At 38.2% G+C, this 26,636-nt stretch overlaps 1 protein-coding gene across 2 annotated transcripts in view; it reads left to right on the top strand.

The window, feature by feature from the left end:
- Window positions 1-26,636, top strand: part of APC (APC regulator of Wnt signaling pathway) — an 80,535-nt gene that overhangs the window by 4,412 nt on the left and 49,487 nt on the right. For both annotated transcript variants that reach the window (XM_074932424.1, XM_074932423.1), the window contains exon 2: window positions 10,562-10,714. In XM_074932424.1, coding sequence (XP_074788525.1) covers window positions 10,580-10,714 — 135 coding nt within the window. In that variant the 5' untranslated portion in view covers window positions 10,562-10,579. The remainder of the gene's footprint in view (window positions 1-10,561; window positions 10,715-26,636) is intronic.

Raw genomic sequence — 26,636 nt, 5'->3', positions numbered from 1 at the left:
ACTTAGAGTGCTGATATTTCACTGGAGACTGAAGTTGAAAAATAACAAGCAGAAGGATGTTTACATATAAACCATTTAACCTGAAGACAAGTTTCAGACAAAATAATGGAAAATACAGTAAAGGATTCAGTCAAAAGAGCAATTGAGCTAATGCAAATTGCATGGTCAAAATAAGAATGGCCAAAAACCCCCTCACTGTATTCTCTTGAAAAGGTAACTGCATGAACACGGTCCATTTAAGACTGAAGTTAGTAAGTTGGGCTGTCTTAGCTTAGAACAGCTGTACTAGATTTTTTGCCCCTGTGTGTCAGCCTTGCCCCTATTTCAGAAACAGCCATGTAACAGCTGCTGAACCATTGTAGTTAGTGGCCCAGTATAAGTTAAACTGGCACCTATGTCTGATTACCTTGGCAGTCAGGCAGTAATCTGCAGTGGTTTAGGCAGCTGCCACTTGAGCAGCTGAGCCCTTCCCTCTTCCCTGGGTGGGAACCTTGTGGAGATGGGTAGGGCAGACAGCTGGGGACGGGCACCAGTGCAGTCTTCCCAGCCGTCCCAACATTAGCACTAAACACTTCCAAGTCAGAACCCCCAAACCTAGTGATTAAAAAAAAAATATCAATCTTTAAATATATTTAAGCTAAACTAGTTAGAAAAATCTCTTTTTTTCCCAAAAATTCAGTGTGAAATGCCCTTGAATAAACAATTCCCTGTTACTTGGATATAAATGAAAAAATTGACAGAATGGTAAAGAATAATAGGGACGAGATATCGGACTCAGCACTGAAGGGTTGGGTGAAATTTATGGGTGTAGAAAGAAATCAGAGCTGATAGTCGTTTCCAGCCTTACTATATTGTAATCTAGATTATAGAATTGTTTGAGTTGGAAGGGACCTTCAAGATTATCTAGTTTCAACTCTCCTACCATGGACACTGCCACTTGACCGTGCCCCTGCCACTAGACCAGGTTGTTCAAAGCCCCATCCGGCCTGGCCTTGCAACACTTTCAGGGAGTGTCTACCACCTCTCTGGGCAATGTGTTCTGGTGTCTCACCACCCTCACAGTAAAAAATGTCTTCCTTATAGCTAATCTAAATCTGCCATCTTTCAGTTTAAAACTGTTACCCTTTGTCCTATTGCTGCACTCCCCAGTCTTTCCTGCAAGCCCCCTTTAAGTACTGGAAGACTGCTATAAGGTCTTCCTGGAGTCTTCTCCAGGCTGAACAACCCCAACTCTCTCAGCCTGTACTCATATGGGAGGTGCTCTGGCCTCCTGGTCATCTTCATGGCCCTCCTCTGGACCCACTTGAGCAGGTCCATGTCCTTCTTATGTTGGGGGCTGCAGAGCTGAACACAGTACCCCAGGTGAGTTGAGAGCAGAGTAGAGGGGGAGAATTGCCTGCCTCAACCTGGGCACACTTCTTTTGATGCAGCCCAGGACATGGCTGGCTTTTTGGGCTGAGAGCACACAGTGCTGGCTCATGTTAAGTTTCCCATCCACTAATACCCCCAAGTTGTCCTTCACAGGGTTGCTCTCAACCCACTCATTGCCCAGCCTGTATCTGTGCTTGGGATTGCCTTGACCCATGTGCAAGACCTTGCACTTGGTCTTGTTGAACTTCATGATGTTTGCATGCGCCATGTCTCAAGCCTGTCCAGGTCCTTCTGAATGGCATCCCTTCCCTCCAGCATGTTAACCCCACCACACAGCTTGGTGTCATCAGCAAACTTGCTGAGGGTGCACTCAATCCCACTGTCCATTCTCCAACAAACATGTGAAACAGCACTGCTCCCAATACGGACCCTTGAGGAACACCACTCATCAGTGCTTTCTACTTGTAAGTCAAGCATCTTGACTGCAGATCTTTGCAACCATCCAGCCAATTCCTTATCCACTGAGTGGTCCATCTATTAAATCCATGTGTCTCTGATTTAGAGAAGAGGGTGTCATGTGGCACAGTGTCAAAAACTTTGCACAAGTCCAGGTAGATGTTGTCAGTTGCTCTTCCCTTAGCCACCAGCACTGTAACCTCGTCATAGAAGGCCATCAGATTTGTCAGTCATGGTTTTCCCTTCATGAAGTCATGATGATGGCTGTCACCAATCACCTTGTTTTCCATGTGCATTAGCATAGTTTCCAGGAGGATCTGCTCCATGATCTTGCTGGGCACAGAAGTGAGACTGGCTGGCCTGTAGTTCCCCGGGTCTTCCTTTTTTTTCCCCTTTTAAAAATGGGGACTGTGTTACCCCTTTTCCAGCCAGAAGGGTCTTCACCAGACTGCCACAGCTTCTCAAATGTGATAGATAGTAGCTTAGCCACTTCATTGACCAGTTCTCTCAGGACCCACAGATACATCTCATCAGGTCCCATGGACTTGTGCACTTTCAGGTTACTTAGATGGTCTTGAACCAGATCTTCTCCTACAGTGGGTGGTTCTTCATTCTCCCAGTCCCTTTCTTTGCCTTCTGTGTCTTGGGTGGTGTGGCTGGAGTGCTTGATGGTGAAGACTGAAGCAAAAAAGTCATTGAATACCTCAGCCATCTCCATATCCCAGGTAACCATGTCTCCCAGGTCCTTCTGGAGAGGGCCCACATTTTCCCTAGTCTTCCTTTTATCACTGACATATCAACAGTAGCTTTTTTTGTTGCCCTTGATGTCACTGGACAAATTTCATTCTATTTGGGCTTTAGCCTTCTTAACCTGATCCTTGGCACTACCTGAACTGTTTCTGTATTCCTCCCAGGCTACCTGTCATTTTTTCCACCCTCTGTAGGCTTTCTTTTTATGCTTGAGCTTATCCAGGAGCTCCTTGATCATCCATGCAGGCCTTCTGGTGTTCTTACCCGACTTCTCTTCATCAGGATGCATGGCTCCTGAGCTTGGAGAAGGTGATCCTTGGATAACAACCAGCTGTCTTGGCCCCCTCTTCCCTCCAGGGCTTTATCCCATACTACTTTGCCAGACAGATCCCTTGAGAGGCCAGAGTCTGCTCTCCGGAATTCTAGGGCAGTGAACATGCTGTGCACCCCCTTGCTGTCTTAAGGATCTTGGAACTCCATCATTTGATGGTCACTGCAGCCAAGGCTGCCCTTGGGTTTCACATACTCCACCAGCCCTTCCGTGTCCATTATAGCACCTCTCCTCATTGGCTCCACTATCACTTGGAGGAGGACGTTGTCATCAGTGCATTCTGGGAAGCTCCGGGATTCCTTATGATATATTCATGAACTTTAGACACAGTGATTACAAGTTGTTGTATTAAGAAAGTAAAATACATTGTGAAAAATGTTGAGCATCTGCTTACTGGTGGTGGTAGTAGAAGGCTGAATTCTGTTTGCTTATTGGAGAGTTCAGCATCTGATTTACTATCAACAAATTTCATCAGTTACATGAACTTGTTTGAGTTGCCTTGGTTGACATCAGTGTTTTTTGTATTGTGCCTTATTAGTTTAGAAAGTAATTTTGCCTTTTTTCACTGATTTTAACATCTGAAGTAGCTGTACAACTTCCTTGCTAACAAAAAAAAAATCACCGTCAGGCAATTACAGTGGGTGCCAGAATAATCTCCAATGAAGATTGCTAAAACTGAAACAAATAGGTTGATGTTATTAGATACTGCCAGGTCTCTGTCTCTATGGTTGAAAAAAACACAAAAAGGTTTTATATCTTAGATTATTCTTAGCCTCTGTTATGAAAAAACTAAGACTAATTTATTATACAAAATTTGCTTGATTAAAAATAGGATGCGTGGTAACAGTAATAGCTTTTACAGATGAAAAAATTGTAATGGGAATTAAAATATTTTCATAAGGAGATATAATATCACAAATTGTTGGGTTCTTAAGTATCACAGAATCATTCAGGTTGGAAAAGACCCCTGGGGTCATCAAGTCCAACCATCAGCCCTACTCTACAAAGTTCTCCCCTACACCATATCCCCCAACATCTCATCTAAACGACCCTTAAACACATCCAGGGCTGGTGACTCCACCCCCTCCCTGGGCAGCCTATTCCACTCTGACCACTCTTGCTGTGAAAAGTTTTTTCCTTATGTCCAGTCTGAACCTCCCCTGTTGCAGTTTAAAGCCATTCCCCCTTGTTCTGTCACTAATCACCTGTGAGAAGAGACCAGCACCAACCTCTCTACAATGTCCTTTCAGGTAGCTGCACAGAGTGATGAGGTCTCCCCTCAGCCTTCTCCTCCTCACATTAAACAGTCCCAGCTCCTTTAATCTCTCCTCATAGGATTTATTCTCCAGACCCTTCACCAGCTTCGTTGCCCTCCTCTGCACTCGCTCCAGCACCTCGATATCTCTCTCGTATTGAGGTGCCCAAAACTGGACACAGTACTCCAGGTGTGGCCTCACCAGTGCAGGGTACAGGGGCACTATCACCTCCCTCCTTCTGCTGGTCACACTATTTCTGATACAAGCCAGGATGCCGCTGGCTTTCTTGGCCACACTGCTGGATCATGTTCAGCTGCTTGTCAGTTCAAACCCCCAGATCCTTCTCTCCCAGACAGCTCTCCAGCCACACCTCCCCAAGCCTGTAGCCATGCAGGGGGTTGTTGTGGCCCAAGTGCAGGACCTGGCACTTGGCTTTGTTGAAGCTCATCCTGTTAATGTTGGTCCACGGATCCAATCTATCCAAGTCTCTCTGTAGAGCCTCCCTGTCCTCATGCAGATTGACACTCCCGCTTACCTTGGTGTCATCTGCGAACTTACCGATGATACACCCTATGTCCTTATCAAGATCATCAATAAAGATGTTGAACAGAAATGGTCCCAACACCGAGCCCTGAGGAACACCACTTGTGACCGGCCGCCAGCTGGATTTAGCTCCACTGACCACCACTCTCTGGGACCGTCCATCCAGCCAGTGCTTGACCCACCAGACCTTTTGGTCATCCAGGCCATGGAGAGCCAGTTTTTCTCTGAGAATTCTATGGGGAACTGTGTCAAATGCTTTTTGAAAATCCAGTTAGGTAATATCGACAGCTTTTCCCTTGTCCAATAGTTGGGTCAGTTTGTCATAGAAGGAGATCAGGTTTGTCAGGCAGGACCTGCCTTTCATAAACCCATGCTGACTAGGCCTGATCCCCTGGTTGTTAAACCTCCTTAGGGCATGTTGAGTATTGGATGCTTATTGATTTCAAAGGAAAAGGCTCTGATAAGTAAAAATTCATAGTTTTTCAAATACTGTGGTGTTTTCCTATCTCGGGATTTGAGACTGAAAAGATTGCATCTAAATTCTTGATTTTTGGGCACTTGTTACTGGTATAGTTTTCTTAATATAGAAAAATGTATATCTGAATCTTAAAAGTGTGTTTGTATAAATGTAAGCTTCTCATTAATTTTTATTTTAGTGTTTGAAAGTTATATGCAGCTTGAAAATCTTCTTTGATGTGTGTATTCATGCAAAGTGCTGATTCAGTAAAGCATGACATTTCTTGTCATAATTTCATCTTACTTTGCTAGGAGATGGAGAAGAAACCTCTTAATGATGAGAAATATGGGTCAGGGAGTAGGATACCTAGATTTTAGGTGCTTCTTACAATGAGGGATTTAAAGTTCCTGTACTCCAAGAGGGTTATTTCTTGGAGTAAATGTAGGGAGAGGGCTTATCTCTATTGTTCCCTTTGAATGATGATCACTCTGCAAAGAGGCAGAGTGCAGAAGGAGGCTTGACTGAAACATAATAATGAACTAGCGAAGGTGGATTGTGTTGCATGTGGCATGCATTTTCCCTTGGACCGGGTAAAATGTGAAATGGGTGTAGGAGGCCAGAGTTCTTCCTTTTCTCTCCCCCTCCACTCTTCCCCACTGTAATGGTTTTGGGGGGGGGGGGGGGGGGGGGGGAAGAGTTAATTTGTTCTTGATTCACCTGATACAGGCCTCAGTAATCTTGAGTATGTTTGTGTGTGCATGTGCAGTGGTACAGCTTCAGGCTAGTGGGCCATGTGAGAACTATTCCTTTCTTTCCTTTGGACTGGTTACTCGTTCTTCTGTGAATGTATGTGAACCGTGTCTCGCCAAGAGGGTCCAGAGTTTGACTGTTTCCCCAAGGACAGTGTTTTGACCCCGGAGAAATTACAAGCAGGTGATGTAGCAATATGGTCACTTTCTACTGATACCACCAATTCTGTGTTTAAAGGGGTTTTTAAAATAATTTTTATGTACTCAGATAATTTAGAGCATAAATCAAAGCATTAGTTTTGGGACCTGAACTCTGATCCTATGTGTCTAGTTTGAAGATATTGGTAAAAACCTATTTCCAGAAGAGAGGTATATTTTAATTTTGAGGGTGTTAGCTCAGTATGCACGGAACAGCTTGTGTGTAATGGAGCCTTGTGATTTCACTCTACAAACTAAGTGTCTGAGAGGTGTCACGGTGTTCAGGATCAGTGTTCAGCATCAGAAATGTAACCTGCTTTGTGGTCATTACCTGTGTCTGTTTCCCCCATTTTAAATAATGGTGTCTTTTGTGAAATGCTTTGGCATTTAATTATTTCAGGAGAAAAAGATAAAAATATCTTAGAGATATGAAAATAATTACAGTATTCTACTGTATTGAGGTTTAGAAATGCAAGATTGTATTTCTGAGCCTCTTAAGTCCAGTTCCTTCCTGTGCAGTGAGCTAGGCAAGGATATTGCTGAATTTACTAATGGATATTGCCAGCCTGTGTTGATAAATGACCAATTTATGCTCGTTTGTTCTGTGTCAGTGTTGTGTTTTAGCACAAATACATTTCTTCATCTTGAGCGTTTTCCCTTGCCTAATAACAAAGTGTAGCTGTGTCGTTCCAACCTGAAACAGCAAAGGCTTGCTTGTCTAGTCTCTTCTCATATGAGAGACCCTCTAGTCTCCTCATCACTTAGTGTCTTTCTCTGCACCCATTTAAATTCACTTTACTTACCCATGTCTTTGTAAAGTGACTTGATAACTCTGGGGATCATGTTTTCTTCATTGTGCCAGTCTCGTCTTAGTGCCCGGGTGCCCTGCAGGCTGGCTGCCAAGAGGTTCAAGTTGTACTCCCCATTCACTGCTTCCAGGTGACAAGATTCCTACCTGATTGACCTTGCATTGTTATGCTATTTATTTCCACCCTGTTTCTACTGCTCCATTTCTCAGTTCATCAAATTCCTTGTCTATTACGTGTAGTACTCTGACCTTGTGAAGCCTCTCAAATTTGTGAGAGCAAGTTTTGATGCCACTTCTTGTGCCAAGGCCAATAGTGAAGCATTTAAAAATACATATTGCAGACTGGTTTTGGGAGACTTTTCTAACAACCTACCTCCAGCCCCACAATTTGCCCATCAGCACTGCCCAGTGTCATCTGGTGTTTGAGCTACTCATTACTCTTGTAATCTATTTTTAACTGTGCCTGGTTTTGCATGTGGCACTGTATCAGACACCTTGGTGCAGTTGGGGTAGGTGAGGTCCGTTATTTCTAAAAAGTAGTTTACTGTTCTTCTCAAATGCATGATAGTCCTTCCTTTACAGGTGAAGGAAAAAGGAGAATTATTTTGGAGGGCTAGGGAGATAGATATGCATCTCTGTGCCCCCATGAAGTCCAGATGCCTCAGCCAGTGGGGTGGCAGGCATTGCTGGAAGGAGATGCCTAGGTGGCTCGCCGTGTGTTGCTAACATGAGACTGGCTGCTTTCAGTCCAGTTTTCAGTGTGGGTATACTGACTGCAAACACCCTTTGCCCGAGCCTCACCGTGCTCCCAAAAGATAAAATATATGCTTCCTGCATCTCCTCCCCTCCAGGAGATTCTCTGTAAAATCCTTGCCATGTTCTGAGGTGCCAGTATGAATGCCCTGGTAGTGGAGAGCAGCCGCCAGGCATTGCTGTGATTCCTGATGGTGTGGGTGTCTTTCCGGCAAGCACCTCAGCAGCTAGCAGAGCTGCAGTTGAGCAGCATGGCTCCTGCTGTATGCCAAATTGACAGGAGTGATTTTCTGCCTGTGGCAGTGTCATTTATTGTGCATTTGAGCATCTATTTAACAAAAAAATTAAGACGTTTTGAATTTCCTAGTTTGTGGTAATCAGCTACTTTCAGCTTACCTGAAAACCCAGAGAGTAAAGTTTGACATTTGAATAAATCAGGAAGTGATTCTTAGTCTGAGGCGGAATACTGTCTTGTAGTGGTGATGTCCTACTTCCATGTTATGAAAATAAAATACAGAAAAGGAAGCTTAGGACCTTAGGAGGGGGAGAAGAAGACAAACCAAATCTCCCCTTCAGAAACTGGATTCTTACTCATACTCATTTACCATAAGTACATTTAAGCTTATTTTGCCTTTAAAGTATCAGCTATTCAGTTGCTGTCTTCCTACTGTAGCTCCTTCTCTCATTCAGTTTTCTCAATTTTCTTCATTGTGTGTATGTACGTGGTTAATGTGGCTAATCGTTTTAAGTTCCAAATTAATGAGTGAGAATTCCTTGATGTGGACAGAAAATAGAAAACCAATATTATCATTATCTGTCCTTTCATACTAATAATGAATTAAAATAATAGGTGAAAAAGATATTCTAGCTAGAATCAAAATACATATCAAATACGTGGCATACAGCAGCTTCTGTAAATTAGATGTAAATGAATAAATGGGTGATATACTTGAGTCTAAACCAACAGATTCTATCAACATTACAATGCAATACTAATTCATGACAACTAATGTGAAAAATCTTTCCAATTCTATCTACCTTTCTATGGACTGTGCAGAATTGACCATGCAGTGTAAGTTCTGAAAAGAAATGTGAACTACAGCTGTTGGTTTTATTAATAAGCATGGAAACTGTTACTTATTAGATAAAAACATATATGAAATGGAACAGAAATAGTCTGCCCTTTATTGGTTTTGGTTTGGTTTGGGTTTTTTTTTTGCAGCTCTGTTTGACAGCTCTCCACCTTTTAGGTTAAAACACCCTGATGGTAAAAGCACAGAATTTACATAATAGAGTAGATGTTTCAGATTATCTTCATTTCGCTAAAAATGAGGTCTCCAATAAAGCATGACCAGATTTTTAAAAAGAAACTTGTTAGGGATTTTTTTTCTGCAGCTTACTAATAGTGTCTTGGAAATCACAATTCCATAAGTGGAAGGATTGTTCCTTTTCCCATCTTTGATGATGACAGGTGCTTAGATTGTGAAGACTTGCTTTTTGAAAAGGAAATAAATTAGTCATATCAAATGCACTACAGCTTTCATTGTTGTTCCTGTCTTCAGTAGTATATGTTCTTCTTTATGTTTTGTTGAGTTTAAAATGAGAAAGATTAAAACTATTTTCAAAATTTTTATTGGGCAGCTAAAACCTTTTTGAATAATTTAACCTGGTTTTAGTAGGCTGGATAATTCAGTTGAGTAATCTGGAAGAGCAAAATTGATTACATAAGGAGTTATACAAGCAGTATGGTCGAAGGCCCAGTGAGAGAATACACAGAAAATGCTAAATAAGAGCTTTTAATTGTTTCACCTTTTTCAAAGTATTGTAGTAGTGATGAAAAGAAATGTTGTCCTGTAAGCCTTTTTTTTTCCTTTGAGCTACAGGCCACATACTTAGGAAATTCCTATGATGACATTGGAAGGGTAACTTGTACATGTATGGAGTACTAGGCTTCCTTTTATTCTCTTGGGCAACTGATGAGTAAGAAATTGAGACCTTCAACTGTAAAGGGCTTCAAACATGGTTACCTATGTTTTAGTTAACTTACATTGTTAGATGAACAACTCTGCTTTTTGTTTGGAAAGCAGGAAACGATTTTAATTTTGTATTTTAAATTGGGGTATTTGTTTCTTTCTCCTTTGTAATAGTTGAATAATTGTGATGTGTTCTAGGACTGGTGTTAAAATATTACCTAAAATAATATGGAATATCCTGATAGCAAGAATAGACTTTTATCTTTTTATTCTACTGTGCAATATGACTGCTTCTTGTGTTGGAATTTTGTAAGTACATTTGTTTTAATCTTTATGCCTTGAAGGATATTTTTACGAAAGGCTTGATTACTACTGCATTTGATGCTTTTTTTCTGTTAAAACTCTATATTATTTACTGTTTGCCTTTCATAAAACATCTCCTTTAGTGTGTGGTGTTCCTAGGAATTTTGAATATTTGTTATTATCTTTCATTTCATAAAATAAGTAGGCATTTAGCATTTTTTAAGATATTGTTGACAGTGCTTGTTGTCTATCAAAAAATTATTAAATATGGTCTATCTACAGAGTTTCTCGGTGTTAGAATTGAAATGTGAATAGTAAGGATGCTTTTGAATGATACTATGATTTTTTTTCAGGTATTCTGGCTTTCCCTAATACCTAATGTAATTGCTAATGAACTTCTTTCATGTGCTTAATCACGTGTATCAAATGGAAACCCACTGAAAAAAATCTTTGAACTGGCATTAGTTCTAGGAATTAATAGTTCAGATTACTGGATTTAAATTAAATGTTTAGAAAGTTGAGTGGTAAATGGAAAAGAAAGTTTCATACTTAAATAAATTCAGTGGTTTTTTTTCTAAAATGTTTAAATTCACTATTTTTCTTACTTTTTTAGGGCTGAGGGTAGCCCAGGATGGCTGCAGCTTCATATGATCAATTGTTAAAACAAGTTGAGGCACTAAAGATGGAGAACTCCAACCTTCGGCAAGAGCTAGAGGATAACTCAAATCACCTAACAAAACTGGAAACCGAGGCATCTAATATGAAGGTATTGCAAGCTAGGTGCCTGTGTGCATCAGTGTTTCTCTTGCTGCCTTTTGTGTCAAGGACTGGTAGTTGCTCAACAAATTTTGTGTGCTTTTATATTCCTACAGAAGTCCTTTTCCAGGATGTGTAAGGGAAAACTGTCAAATCTACTTCATAAATAAGTTTTTTATTTTTATTTTTTTAAGTTGAAAATTGGAAGATTTCAGAACAGTTTTTTAGAAACAGTTTCCAGTTCTCATAGCTTCTTTTCTGGTGTGTCGTGATAAGTACTATTATTTTAGCACTTCCAGCAGGAAGTCCTATCTGCTGACATGGTTTAACAAAGCAAGTATTGTTCAGCTCTTGAAAACATAGGAAAGACTGGAGGTTTTCAGTGTTTTAAGGTAAGTTTAAAAATTGTGGGGTTTACTATAATTACAATATTGAACATCCCAGAAGGAAAAGTTAATTTAAAAATAAGGCCACAAGTTCTCCAGCCTCTCCCAAAGCCTAAATTCATACTTAATATCTGTCCCAGATCTGTCCCATCTGGTGTTTACTGGCTAGATGTAGGCCTTCAGAGCCACCTATCCAGAGAAAACACTAGGCTCAGCTGGAATTTAGATGGATTTTGTTCAGTGGGAAGATACATACACAGCTACATCCATGTGATCCGTGACACTGAACAAGGCAGAATTTCACAAGCATTATAGCTGCGCGAATATAGTGCTCTTCCTAACCTGACAAATCCTGATGCTTTTGTCAACAGCCAGCAAAACCAGGCTGCTTTTGGTACGTCAGTTAATATGGCTCAGAAATTCTTGGTATCTCTGCATTTACTCCTGTATAGGGTAGGCATATTCTAAATACTCAACAACATTTGTATGCCCATCTCCTTGCTTTCCAGTCTTGATAACACAGACTTACTGTACCTTTATAACTAATCTTTTTTTTTTAAAAAATACGGTAATCTCATGAATATAGCAATTCAAAATACTTTGAACTGAACTTTCTTTTCCTTCAGCATGTAGGTTGTGACTTCTATGTTCACTGTAAGAAGAAAAGTTTTCTTGTGTTCTGAAATACTGTCACTAGTTACAACACTTGAAAGAAGCACAGTTTTTTCAGATACATTTAATCCTTGCATTGCAGTGTAAAATGAAGATGCCTCTGCTGCCTAAATTGAGATGAAATTGTAGTCTTTTACACCAGCTACTTGAAACCGTGGTTGGCATTAGCAGCTGTGGAAAAAAAATTTGTTTGCTTAGTTATGTATCTGAAAACTAGTTCTGTCATTCATACTGGTTTTCTTAAGATAATATTATAAAAAAATTGTCAGTAACTCTCATTCTCTCGCTGTTACTGCAGCCTAAAATAAGGGAGGGAAGAGTAGAAGAGATGATCTTCCTCATAGTGAAAATGTCTTTTTTACCCTTCTTTGTCCCCATACAGTTCTTTAGGTTTTTTAAGTAGATAATTAAATTTCCACTGACCTAGAGACAGACCAGCTGTATTATAAGCTGGTCTCTACGGCATTAGTCTGGGTTGTAGAACAGGTCTCCGTCCCTACTTCCTGCAGACCACCAAATGGAAAGTGGTTCTATCATACTCCACAAATGAGTGCTTATAAGCATATTCAGAGTAGATGTCAGATTCATTCTCTTCTGTAATGCCATTTTAGATCTAAGGAATTTATCCTAAAAAACCTCCAACTCAAATATGTTTATTTTCATTGTGGGGATGGTGGGGGAGGAGAATGTTCCGATTTAAAAAAAAAAAAAATCCATATTCTACAAAGAAATCTTAATCATCTGTGTTCCTCAGGTGTGCTTACTCCTGCATCTGAACGAAGAAGCTGTTTCTTTCCCTTGTTTGTTTCAGATGTGTTTGGAAAGGGTCGAAACCTAGCTTTGACATGACTTGAACCTGAAAGATGATACAGGAATGATATTGGAATCTATGGGTGAAATTAGATGGTGATCATTGCAGGATTCTCTTCAGTCTGGAGATACTTTAGTTTTGCAACCTTTTGGAGAAAGTATGCCATGACTTTATTCCACTGAAAGAAACTGCATGTTTTGTATGGTTCCAGTGCCATAATTAGGGATAATTACAAGAAAAGGTGATGAGAAGAACCAGAGCAGTGGAGATTGAAAGCCCTTTGGCTACCATATAAGCAGTTAAAACTCCAAATGTTTTGGAAAAAATGATCCTTTGTGAGAATATAAACATCACAACACCCTAGCAGCCCATCCTACCAAATAAAATCCCAAATATTAGTGGGACAGGGGAACAGTAGTGGGGAAAATAAGCTGTGGTTCTATAGCAGATACCGCGGTTCTTGCACTGTGAATTTTGATCAGTGGGCTAGTGCAGAAACATCTCACAGTGTTTCTCTGGACTGTTAATGTGTTTGTTGTGTCTCCTCTTTTGCCTCATATTCTTTATTGGTTGTGAATGACAATAGTTAGGAAGGGCATTTTAAAGACAATCTTTAAAGAAATTGATTTTATAAAGTAGTAGTGTTAAAATGTTGTGCAAGTGCCTCATCTTTATAATCACTCCATTTCAGAAATATAAGGTAATCATACTGGAATCAAAAGCTTAACATGAGCTCATCTTGCATATGTATTTATTATAAACTGTTAGTGACCTATATAAGAACGGTATCTGAATGCTTCATGTTTAAAGCTAAATTTCATGTTTAAAAGTTAAAAGTGTCTATTTGCTGATAAGAAAACAATGTGATATGTAAAGATAAATGATAATGCGAGTCCAAAATGATTAGTAAAACAGTGTCCACTTTGGTTTTTAATTTGTGTTGTCCTAGGGATTAACTATTCAAACAAAAGAAATCCCTCAGAGTGTTATGACTAACTTCAAAAATTCAGTTTTAACTATTAGCTTACTGTCAGATGAAATACAGCAGTTTGGTACCATAAAATGTTCTTTCTAGATCAACAAATACGCAGTTTTCCACTGTTGGTGGAATGGTGATGTCGGCCCATAAATGAAGAACAATGGCTTCTAGATGTAGATAGTAACAGCGACTGCATAAAACAGACTATGGACAAATTTAGAAAAGAAACAACATAGTTTTGTTTTAATTCAAAACCTGTGAAATTCATAAAGAGACAAAAAGCAGTCCAAATGAGCTATGCTATGTGTATGTAAATGTAAAACACATTTTGTCCCTCTCCTGCCTGGTTCCTGTAAAAAACAAGTATTTTTCTGTCAAGGATGGCATATATAAAATCTGGGGGAAATAGGTACATGTAACTTAACTTCAAATACTCAAGAAGCAGCAAAAGAATTAACAACATGCTTGATTTCCATGCTCTTTGAGCACTTGGATTTTACAGTAAATTGAGTAATGCATATTACCTTGGTTAAGAAAGCCATTTTTATTATATGTGGTGCTCTGTGGGCAAAATGTTCTCTCTTCCATATAGTACACTTAAAATTACATTCTACATATAGTTTTCCAGTTTATTTAATGTCCTCTGTATTGTGTCTACATGTATCAATAACAAAATAGGAAGACTGTCACTAGAACTGATGTAGATTTCTTGGATTTTTTTGAGAAAAATTTTAATGACCTAAATGTACATGTAAAGAAACGAGGCAGTGGTTAAACTCTTGTTCTCAGAAAATCGTGAGCTGCTTATGCATGGAGTTTTTTTACACTTTTTTGTTTTGTGGAGTGTGGGGTTTTTGGCAGATCATTGTCCTCATATAAAGGTTTTAGTTTTAATAATTTTCTGTAGGTTTTTTGGTTGCTGTTTTGTTTGTTTAAGGAATTCAGGTTTAAAATACAGAGTTTTAGAGAGCTAGTTATTATCTTCAGTGCGAGAGCTAGTTATTATGTCCAGTGCAGGTCTAAAGAGTGGTTTATTTTTGATGTGGATGGTGTTTGTGGGTTTCTTCTGCTATTTAGACAGCAGGATAATAATCCTTGCAATACTGTTATGTTGGATTGGAATGGATTTTGACTAAATAAAAAAGGAAGTGCTAAGGTATTTTGAGGATTTTGATAAGTTAAAAAGTGTGCTAAAGAAGAAAATGCCATTGAGCCTGTTTTTCATGTTGTTTCTGTCATGATATATTGGTGGGAATATGTGAAAGCTTGTATCTTATTACTTATTACTGAGTGTAACTTAATACTTATCACTGTGATTGTATAATTAAATATGATTAAGTTGCATTTTATCTGCAATTATAATTTACTATAATATCTTTTTATTACTATTATACAAATCTGTAGCAGGAATAGCAGACTGACAAGTTATCAACTTAAAAGTTACAGTAGCTTGTTTGTTTCATTGAAAACAGGGAATTTAAAAAAATGTACTGCTTCCACTTGGAGTTTGTTAGCATATGTTTGTTTATTAAAAAAAAAAAAAAAGATTGGCTTTCAGAATGTTCCAGGAACTAACTGGCTTGCGGTGTTTTGACACTCTTACATTTTTTGGACATGAACTCTATGTCAACCTTGTATGGAAGTAGCGTTTTGAGATCTATAAGCCATAAGAGTTAAAAAACCCAAACCAAACCAAACCAAAACCCAGAAAAAGAGTGCTGATTCTTTATATCAGGTATACTAGTGGGTGAATTACATCCATTTTTTTAGAACTTTACACTTGTAGTGACCTAAGATTTCAGATAATATTGGTACTCTTTATCCCCCTTGCCTGAATTTTAAGATTTGCTTTGAAATGGCCACTGAGCAATTCTGTCTTTTGGAATGTGTGGCTGCTTTTATCAGACATCTCCTTGATTAGTTAAGTAGGTGATCACATTGTCTTTTAACTCAGAAAACCCCATTTTATGGACATAAAATCTGCTTAGCTACCATTTCTTGAAATTTAACCTTGAAAATCTACTTTATTCTTATCAGCTGTCTCTGATTATCAGTGTTTAATGATCCTCATTGTAGAGCACAGAAGGTGCTAGGAGGTTTTTTTGTAACTGACACAAGTTCACTGTTTCATGGTAAACTGTGTGCTTGCAGATTGGACTTTAAAACCTAACACATTCAGAGAGACCTGATGCATACAGTTTTAACAGTTGTGTCATGCTATATACATATGTGGTGTATCTGTCTTGTATATAAGGTTCGTCTATATTTGAGATGGTTAATGGATACTCACATTTGCAGTCCCACCTTCAGAAATTTAATAACAGTTTTTCTTCTAAGGTACTATAAATTACACTTTTTGCTGGGGATATTTACAGTGTCGGATAACAGGACTTCCCATCTCTTTCCAAAATAAGAGTGTTTTCAGCTTCATCTTGCATTTTCCCTTTTTCCTTTAATCTTTGGAGAAAAGATTTTTAGCTGGCATCACACACAGTGAAATGTTTCACCAAGGCATACAGAAATAAAAAAATAATTGAAAAATTATGTTAAATTATGAAACCAAAGCATTTGTTACATGGAAGAGAAATGTTTATATTAAAATAGATATATTTGATCTGGAGTTGCAATTATTGAATAGGCTACACATAGTAAGCAAACTGGTATAATTGGAGAAGTTTGTATTGAATCTTGAATTTAGTATTGTAGGCATATTGTGAATCCTGTTAAACATTGGAGCATTAGCATCATTTCAAGAACAGTCACTAGAAATCTGATTTCCAAGTGATAGGAGATATAAGAGTGTAAGAGGTCAAGTCAGATATAACATAGTGGGTTATAGTTGCTTCATAGACCAAAGCCGCAGTAGTGATAGCTCCACAATAATTGCTCATATGGAGCTTAGGGATATTTCCTTACTCTGCAGCTAACATCTTCATGGCCCTGTCTCGAATTTGTCAGCCGTAAGACTTACAGAATAAAGGGATGAAACAGATACAGGGAAATGTTAGAAATAAATTATATTCACCCAAGTGTTCAAAAGCAGCTTAAGTATGAAATTGCTGAACTGTCAGCTGTAAGGTATAACCTATTCCACACTCTCTCCTTCAGCATTGAGAAGATTGAGGTATTACCCTTTTGGCTTTAAAAAAAAGGCAGACTATAGCCTAAGGAAGAGGAGAAGGCATTTACTGGAGTGAGATCTGGATACTTAAAATTGTGGTCATGCAAATTATTCCCTTCTGTCAAAAATCTTAATCAGTTTGTCAGGCAGTAATTTCTTGTTTGTTCATGGTCCCTGAAGTTCCTCTGTGGTAGGTTCCCTCCTTGCAGCAGTTCACTAAGTATGGCTTCTTAGTCAAAGCTTCTCTTCTGTATAATCCACGCTATGTCAACCTCACTGCTCAAGAGAGATCTTAGTTAAGTACCCACTAACTCCTGAGATCCTTTTTCAGCATGTTTTCACTTGCTGCCTTATGTATCACTTGTTGTCCGTTAAACATAATGATACATTGTCAGACTACAGAATTCAAACTGAAGAAAGTTCAGTAATCTTCTTTTTTCCACCAGACATTTGCATTGCTTTCCAAATTAGTGTGTATGTAATTTTCCTGCAAGATCCTTTACATGTTTAAGTCCTTCTATTTAGAACAACCACTTGAAATTGTCAGACAGAGGTCAAGATCTGCGTTCTGTGTTTAAAATTACCTCAGCATGCAAGTTATGGAAGATGGCAAGTGTGATGCCACTTTTAAAGAAAAAAGGTCAAGACTAAGTGCTGATCTACAGATCTGCAAGCTTGAGTTTGTAACGGACATATTGAGAGAAAACACAGTAAAGAACAGACTATTGGTGGGCAAAGAGTTAACATTTCTTTCTTAGGGAGAAGTGTAGCTCACAAATACGAGTTCTTTGAAGGAATTATTGAGTAGGAGGTAAGCAATATCGATATTGATGAGTCTGCTAGGATTTCTAAAATTAGTGTAATAATGTCCCTCATCAAAGACTTCTGAAGAACCTAAGTTAATTTAGAAGGTTCTTTGATTACTGTCTAACTTAAAGGTAGAAAATAAAGAGCAGAATAAACAGTCAGGGTTTGTTTTTTTTATTTTGCCAGTAGTGTCCTAGTGAGATTTCTGACATGACCCGTGTTTTTTCAACATACTCATAAAGTTATCTGAAAAAGAAGAATGAGTTGAAAAAGTTTGACTGATGATTTTCAGTGTCGTAAAAATGAACATGGAGCGTGAAGAGTTGCAGAAGAATCCTGTGGTATTGGTTGACTGAATTGAATATATGGCAAATAAAATTCAGTGCCCTGAAGTGTAAATCATGATGGAAAACAGCCATAACTTTATATACATAATGAGGAATTCGGAATTAGCATGGCAACTACATAGGAAGATACTGAGTATCTTAGAGACACTGTAAATATCGGAAATGTCAGAGGATTTTATAAGTGGTCAGATAAATGCTTAGTTTAGATCCAAAAAGTCATTTTTGTATTGGGATTTAGTGGGCATACATAGGGAAACAAAAAAAGATATGATTATGTCAGGATGGACACATGCTGCATCCAGAAGTTAAATAGCATGTTCTGATGAACCTCCTTAGGAAGTATCTGGTAGAATTAGTGTAGGTGCAAAAAAAAGTAGGTGATATGACAAGCTTCCTTAAGTGGCATGATTGAATAGAATAGGGCTTTTCAGGTGGAGAGAGCGGAAAGAGAGAGAGGGACAGGATCAGAAGAACATTGCTGAGGTCTAAAAAATCATAAATAACTTGAGGGAAGTTAATAGGGAATGATTAATTTCCCTCAATACCAGATCAAAGGGACATCAGAGAACATTATCAGATAACAAGTGTAAAACAAACAAAATAAGGTTAGTGTCTTATCATTAAGTCTTTGCCATGGGATTGATCAGGAGGTAGTACCACTGGAGACATGGTTTCAGGAAGTGTGCAAGTCAAGGCCAGCTGGCAGATGGAGAGAGAACATAAAAGAGAAGGAAACAGTAGGTTTTGTTTTGTTCATGTGTCCTCACAAGGTTCCTGCTGTTGGAGGTGGGATGTAGATGTGGATGGGCGTTTGGTCTGTCTCAGTGTGGAGGACAGCATTTGCTCTTGATTCTGTTCCTGTTTTTCTCACGGCTGGATTATGCTCCCTTAAGAAGGGGGGAGGAGGACAAGGAGGAATTTCTCTCCCTTCTAGACCTCCCAAGCATTGTGAAGGAGAGGGAGAGCGGCCTTCAGAGGTGGGGGGAGGGTGTACTGGTGGGCTGAACAAGGGAAGGTGGCAGCAACAGCTTGGGAGCCCATGGCTGAAGAAGAAGAAGAGCCTAGGGTAGAATAGGAAGTGGAGACCTCTGCCTTGTCAGTGATGGAGAGCCCTTTCTTGGACCAGGTAGCGCTCTGCAGTTCACATCTGCCCTACAAGGGTACAGGAGGCACTGGGGCAATCACACAGAAATTCAGAAACAGCAATTGAAGTGCCTCTTCAGGTAACTTTTTTCTTTCATTTGAATAGTTAATATTTTTAATTAAAATGTTATCTGATTATCCTGGTTTATAGTTTGTCATTTTATTTAAAAAATTTTCAGTTTTCTTTGGGAGTTCAAGAGAAAGTGTTAATGAGAAGATCTAAGCTGATCTACCGCAATGCTCTGTCCACCTGAAATGTAGCATGGTCCCCAATGACTTTAGTTTTTATGTTCCTTAACAATACTTTAGTAAATAATTTCAGGAAAGCATTTTTAATGAAAATTTGTACTTAGGTCAATTGGGACTGAAATTTGTGGTAATTTAACTTCAAAAATTCTGTACAAGGTGGCACTAGGATAACTTTGTCGCATTAAAAAGTGGTAAGTTTTGGGTGGTGGGTTTTGGTTTTGGTGATTTTTTTAGGAAACTACATAAAGGTCCACAGAGTTTGAGTAATTTAAGTTACCATTATGATCTCATAGTTCCTTATAGTTTATGAAGCAGTTGCAAAGTGGTATGATCATCCTGTGATGTCAGTACTATGCTGCTATGAGATTGTGGACACATTACCATTTTTTACTGTATCCATCAGTTCTGGTGTTTGGTTTTTTCATGTTTTTTCTCTAGTTCTGCCTGTGCATGCCTGACTTACAGCTTTTTGGAGAAGAAACCTTTTTACCTGGATACAGATGGTAGTGAAATAAACTTCTGGGTTTTGCTTGCTACTGGCAGCAGTTGAACATAAATTCTCCCTCCTTAATTAGCCAGTGTGTCACTAACTGATGAGAACCTTCTAGCATGCTCTTAACTTTGCTCATTGCCATGCAGGTAGTGTACCTCATAAAGTGCCTGTGTTGCAGCTGCCCTTGTCCGAGCTTTGTTTCCATGCTTTTTCCAGCCAACTTCATTTTCCAGTCAATTTCATTTTGTCTGACTTATTTTGCAACGTTCTAGCTGATGTGGGCAAGGTTAATGAGGGTTTTTTTTTATACTTTGTACTCATGGCTCTTAAGTTATTTGTATGGTACTGTGCGCTCTGCTGACTTAACAGAGCTTGGTTTTCTTCTCTAAACTTCCATTCTTTTAAATCTTGTTTTGATACATGCTCTGTCTGGCATACAGTAGAGGCTTTGTCTTGCTTTCATTGATACTTCACTGAATTTTGTTGTGGTCCAGTTTCAGGGGAGCTTTAAGCAGGTACATAAATTACACCAGACAACAAAGGGAAATGTAGAAGTAACTAGAAGTGTTGTGAAAAAAAGGTCAAGGTGCAGTAGCAAACAAGGAGTTTGTGTAATGAGTTTCCTGCTTTTGAAAAGGAAACTAAGGCAGCAAATCAATTAATTGAAAGCATAAACTAAAGAAATTTCTGTGCAATTCTTGTTTGTATCAGTTTTCACTAGTCGGGGACATTGCAGTGAATCTGACTCCCAGACCTGTTCATTGCTGGTAGCACAACCCTTGCGGTTGAAATATACTACAAAAAAGTAGTATTTACACAATAGAGTTTATTTTTACTCTTTTCCTCTTTAGATGAAAAAAGCACCACCAAGAAAAACTTATAATGCATTTTATTTTATTTGGGTTTGCACATTGAAACATTAAGGAAATGCTGGCTTTAAAGGTGGACTGTGCCATTGCGATTTTGTCAGCTAGTTTGTAGACCCTATGATATAGTTTTACTTATTCTGCAAAATAACCTTCCAAAGTTAACATGCTCAATGCACATAGTAAGTATGAAAATATATCCTTGTATAAAAGAGTGTTATTTTCTAATTTATCTGTGCAAATGAAGTCTTTAAACACAGATTTTCATGTATATAATGATCTGTAGAGAGTCAGAAAGTATTTTTTCCAGAAAATATATTTTAGTTTAAAAAATATATTTTCAGTATTAAAACTAAACTAAAGCTCCATCCTCTTCTGTCAGCTGGATTTTTTTAGCCAAATCATATCTTCTTGAATGAGCTGTAGTCTCACTGTGAGTGAGTTGTATTTGTTATAGAAATTGCACAACTGCAGTCACCATCAGAAAACACTGTCTGAAGACAGCTGATCAAGTGGAAGAGAGTTCAGTGAGAATTGTGACATACAGACATTACATAACACTGTGGCATCCTGGGCAGTCGGTGCTCAAAATCCAATTACATTCAGTAAAACCTTCCAAAATATTTTGATTCAGTAATACCGTATATTTTGTTTTCAGTGTAACTGAATTATGGTTTGTATTCTGAAATAATACAGATTTTTAAAATTCACTACAAGCTAACTGGCTTTGTTGTGCAAGGTAATGAATCAACTAGCTGTGGAAATTTCACATTATACCTATTTAATAAGGGACAGCTTTGAAAATACAGTAGTAACATAAGATCTGACATGTTGAAGGTCAGGTCCTCTTCCAAATGTTTGGCCCTGTAGGCACTTGCACAGCAGATATTCATACCCGCTTGCTATTCGTGAAAGCCCATTTTAGCTTTATATTCATCCCATTCTGCACAACAGGTGTGACAAAAATGGACAGAACATGGTGACGCCTTGTTTTGTTCTCTGAGTAGCCATACTAGCTTTCTCATTTTTTCCACAGGTCTTCATATTTGCTTTATTTAACTGCATGTATGAACAGTCTTACGGTACATAATAGCTAGCTAGTCTAGTTTGAGAGTGAAAGGAGCTGTGTATAGTCTTAAAAGGCTCTTCCTCTGGAGAATTAACTCTTACGGGCACATTGGCAGAGCACTAGCTGCTATCTTTTTGCTGCCTAGTAGTCTCCTGTTGACACTGACAATGCCTGTTTTGTGGCTGAATAGTTTCTGCTCATGACAATATTATTTTTCAATGTTTTTCAACAAATGCATTATTTGGTGAACTAGTAGGGAGAAGAGGCATTGATTCAGCAGTAATATTCCTTGCCTGTATAAATATTTGTGGAATAGGTGCTAAATTCTGAGCTTCCATAACTTGGGCTGTGTGAACTCATCCACTATTTTCTTTCCAATATATGCTTGGTTTCAGTTAATCTCAATTCATCCTTTCCTGTTGTGTAAGCACTTGAACTTTTGAAGTCTTTCAAGGGAAAAATGGTAATCATGGTTAGCATAGGTAACATTACATGGGGTTTTTTTTTGTTTGTTTGTTTTGTTTTTTTTTTCCTAGTATGAACTTGCATCTTCTCAAATTAATTCCCCTACTTTCAGGTGGATCTTCTACATGTAGAATGTTTTTGTGGTGCCCCACACACCCATGCTTTCCGAAGGAGAGAGGTGATGTCTGTCTTAAGGGTTATAAAGAACACAGTTGCATCAGGATTGTGACATGGAGGGAAGAATACTAGTATTACAGTAGATATATATGCAAGGGATAGTGCAATGGATAGATTTTCTAAAAATTAATTTTGAAGCTATTAATGTTTATTGGTCATTAGATAAATTCTGATGTGTGAGTGGAAGAAACTCCCAAAAGCTGAACTGATTTTTACAACTTGAATCAAATGATGAATTCTGGGAAATACTTCTCTTCAGTGATTGCACAACTAATGCAGTCAGACATTTGCAAATAACTTTCTAGGTTCATGTGAACTAAAAATGTGGTTATAAAAATAACTTAGCATCTTGCAAAATGCACATTTAAAATATCAGTGAATTTATTTAAGCAGTAAAGACCAGCAGGGGCACTACATTGTGTTTGATTTTTTAAGTTTGTTGGTATGATTTCACAATAAGTAATATTTTAGCATGATCTTTGCAATTTTAAAGATTCTACCAGAATCCAAATTGATTTAAAAACTGAAAAAAGATATTTTTTTTTTAAATTTTGCTTTTTAGAATTTAGTTGAAATTGAGCTGGTGATATATATAGTTGCTGCCATTACTTCAGACAGCATTCTTTTTGAGCATAAAATCAGTTAATGTCAGTTGACCTGACAGTGGGCTTGCACTAAAAACTTAATACTTCAATATATATATATATACAGCAAGTGACAGCTCTTGAGCATGGTGGTATGAAGCACGTAGTTTTCTTTCAGATAATGACAGTGTTTGAAATTAAAATGAACAACATCATTTCACATAACAAAAGTTTTACTCTCTATACAAGGTTAAAAGTTGAGTTGCTCCAGGGTGTCATCATTGCTGTTACTGTTTGGATGTGGTTAGAGGGTTGAGCAACCAGAGTGATTGCTGGGCACTGCAGGCAATTAGAAGGGGTCCCACCAAGCTTAATGAAGTAGCAGTGTAATTTGCCAAAATAAAGGGCCTCTTGGCCCCTGTAAGTGTTGTACAGTGTGTTAAGGCACTGTCAAGGTATGCAAGACCTTGAACTTAAGTTTATGCTATCTTTAAATGCATAGAAAATAGTATTCTGGTGTCCATCCCTGTTCCTGCCTTGCTATTTTGACATCTGATGTTTTTGTTGAATTTGAGTGATGGATGTACTTCTAGTGTAAGTTACCTTTTTTTCCTGCCTTTTTAAACAAATAATAATTGAAACAGAGTGCAACACTGGGTTGAAATTCAAAAAACCACTTTCAGTGTTATCTTTTCAACATATTGGGTTAAAAACATGAATACAAATGCTGTCAGAAATGTTCTCATTTAAAAATACTGCTAATTTGGTTAAAAATAATAGTTCTCAGTCATGCAGTATGTATATCCCCATCCCATATGGTGCTAAGATAAATGTTAAATTACAGTCTGAAATTGTAAATACTTTCTATATTGGTGCAGTTAAACATGTCTTTATACTCAAATGTAAATACAGTAGTAACCAAAAGTAAGCATAACTTAAAAAAAAACCTAAATGGAAGAATAACTCAGTTTGGGTTTTGTTTACAAACACTGAAAAACACACAGTGAAGTCCATGTGTGTATATGTATGTAGATGACAGGAATGTCTCTTCACATAGGCCAAGTATAGTTATTAGCTAAAAAGGAAGAACAGGTATGAAGAGTATCCTGCTAAAAATTGATTGATAGAATAGCTTTTGTTCAAAATCTGTTTAAATGTAGACTCCTGCTTACCTTTAAAAGATCCAGTAAATTTCAGAACAGCTTGTTGGCTTACTATTCCAGCAGATACTGGCCTGCGAGTATATCTGGCATAGTGCTGCCAACAATTTCATATGTTTTATTTTCATTATGATTTTCATACATTTTGGCATTTGCTGAATACACAAAACTTTAAAAAAACCTGTATACAGGTTAATAAAGCTTATTCTATTTAGAAGGGTTGGAAGAGGGAAGCAAGTAATGTTTACAGAAGACTAAACATACCTGATTTGTCAGAATTGTCATCAGTGCTCCCTTTCCTGCCAAAGAAGAGGTATATTTCTAAACCAGAGTGTCATTTTACAGATACCATCTTTTGACATATTTCTAAATACAATTATCAGTATTTATACTTAGAATTCTCAAAAATTGAATATACTTTTGAATCTTAACTCATTGGATTTGAAATCTGGCATTTTTAGCATTGTTCCGCTGTGATTCCTTTCTTTGGTCTCTTTAAGTCTCTCTTGAGTAAATTCACAGCCCTTAAGCAATTTTATTTATAACCCTTACATTTAGCTGGGTGCATGTACTGTTTCTTCTCAGTAGTTTTCCAGTTGCTTGCTGACCGGTCTGATGTTTTTTATTTAACTATCCATAAAGTAGTTGTAAGGTGAGGACTATATTCATAGAGTCCAAACAAAACAAAACAAAAATATTGACATTTTTTCTGTACTTGTACAGTCCAAAGACTGAGGACAGAAACCTTTTTAAATGATGTTGTTGGGCCAGCTCCATTTCTAAAAGCATTCTTTTGTACTTCTGCAGTAGGACAAGATAAACTAGGTTATATTTAAATGACCATTAAAATAATTTGATTTACATTCTTTAAAAGAACAGAAGAAAACTTTTGCAGCCTTCTTTATAGGTACACCTACGTTTAGTATTTTTTTCATAGTCGCTACTAAGTCAGTAAAGAACTTGCTTACAGTGCTATATGTGTATTTATTCAAACTTGCATAACTAAACAATATTAATTTAACTTTAGTTAAATTGATTCAGGTTTGTTTGTGGAGAAGATTTTACACTATTTAGTAGATGTGACATCAAATGTACTATAAAATTGTTGTGGAACAGTATCATTTCAAAGCACTATATTAATCTCGGGGGAAAAAAAAGGAAGAATTGCATTTAAACATCATTAGTGTTGAGTCCTGGAGTTATAATAAGTGAATAAATAAAAATTTGCATTATCACAGTAATAGATAGCTTGCCCTGTTTCCTCCAGGTGGGTTATTGCAGAAGATTTCTCTGTTCCTTTATTAAAGTAAAATTGTAAATTCCCCAATTTGTCATTTTAGCACCCTGCTTCATTTTCCACAAGTACCTGGCCCAGGGGCTGCATCTTCCTTTCTAACATTTGTCTTCTTCACCAGCTTAGATTTCAAAGTGTGCTTTGATTGAGTTTGAAGTTGATGTCATAGCATGATAATGGGCATTGTTACCTTGGCAATGGTACTATAGAAAAGAAATGTAGAAAAATATAGGAAAGAACACTTTACCCATTAACTTGAAAAAAATGCATGTGCTGTTGAGAAAAAAGGGGACAGTTTAAAAACTAAAACTTACAACCTAAATTAATGAATTGTAGGCAGAGAAAATTGAGAAAGGTGATCCAGTATGCTAAAGTTTACCTGTTGCCAGTATTCAGAAAAAGCAGTCCCTAGTTGCCTGGACACCTCAGTTATTTAATTTAGTAGTTCAAGAAAAGGTGATAGTATTTCAATTTAGCTGTTCATATTGGCTCTTGAAGCAGGAAGACTCATAGGCAGGCATCCTGGCTTGTGTCAGAAATAGTGTGACCAGCAGAAGGAGGGAGGTGATAGTGCCCCTGTACCCTGCACTGGTGAGGCCACACCTGGAGTATTGTGTCCAGTTTTGGGCACCTCAATACGAGAGAGATACCAAGGTGCTGGAGCGAGTGCAGAGGAGGGCAGTGAAGCTGGTGAAGGGCTTGGAGAATAAATCCTGTGAGGAGCGATTGAAGGAGCTGGGACTGTTTAGTTTGAGGAGGAGAGGCTGAGGGGAGACCTCTCACTCTCTGCAACTCCCTGAAAGGACATTGTAGAGAGGTTGGTGCTGGTCTCTTCTCACGGGTAATTAGTGACAGAACAAGGGGGAATGTCTTTAAACTGCAACAGGGGAGGTTCAGACTGGACATTAGGAAAAAATTTTCCACAGCAAGAGTGGTCAGAGAGTGGAATAGGCTGCCCAGGGAGGTGGTGGAGTCACCATCCCTGGATGTGCTTAAGGGTCATTTAGATGAGATGTTGGGGGATATGGTGTAGGGGAGAACTTTGTAGAGTAGGGCTGATGGTTGGACTTGATGATCCCAGGGGTCTTTTCCAACCTGAATGATTCTGTGATTAAGTAGGAAAATATCCTGAACATGCTATTTCTCATATAGCAGAACTGCCACAAAGAGAGGTGAGAAATAAGAAGGCAATGGGAAGAGGGGTTGGATGTTTGTGCTGGGTTTTTTTCCCAGCACCAAGGTGCTGCTCTCAGAGAAAAGGGCTTCATTAGTTATTTCTAAATTTATTTAAGTTGACAGGTCTGCAAAA

Source organism: Athene noctua, chromosome Z (assembly GCF_965140245.1).
Source record: "Athene noctua chromosome Z, bAthNoc1.hap1.1, whole genome shotgun sequence".
Lineage (NCBI taxonomy): Eukaryota > Metazoa > Chordata > Aves > Strigiformes > Strigidae > Athene > Athene noctua.
The sequence above is the reverse complement of the archived record's forward strand: the minus strand, read 5'-3'. Positions and strand labels throughout refer to the sequence as shown.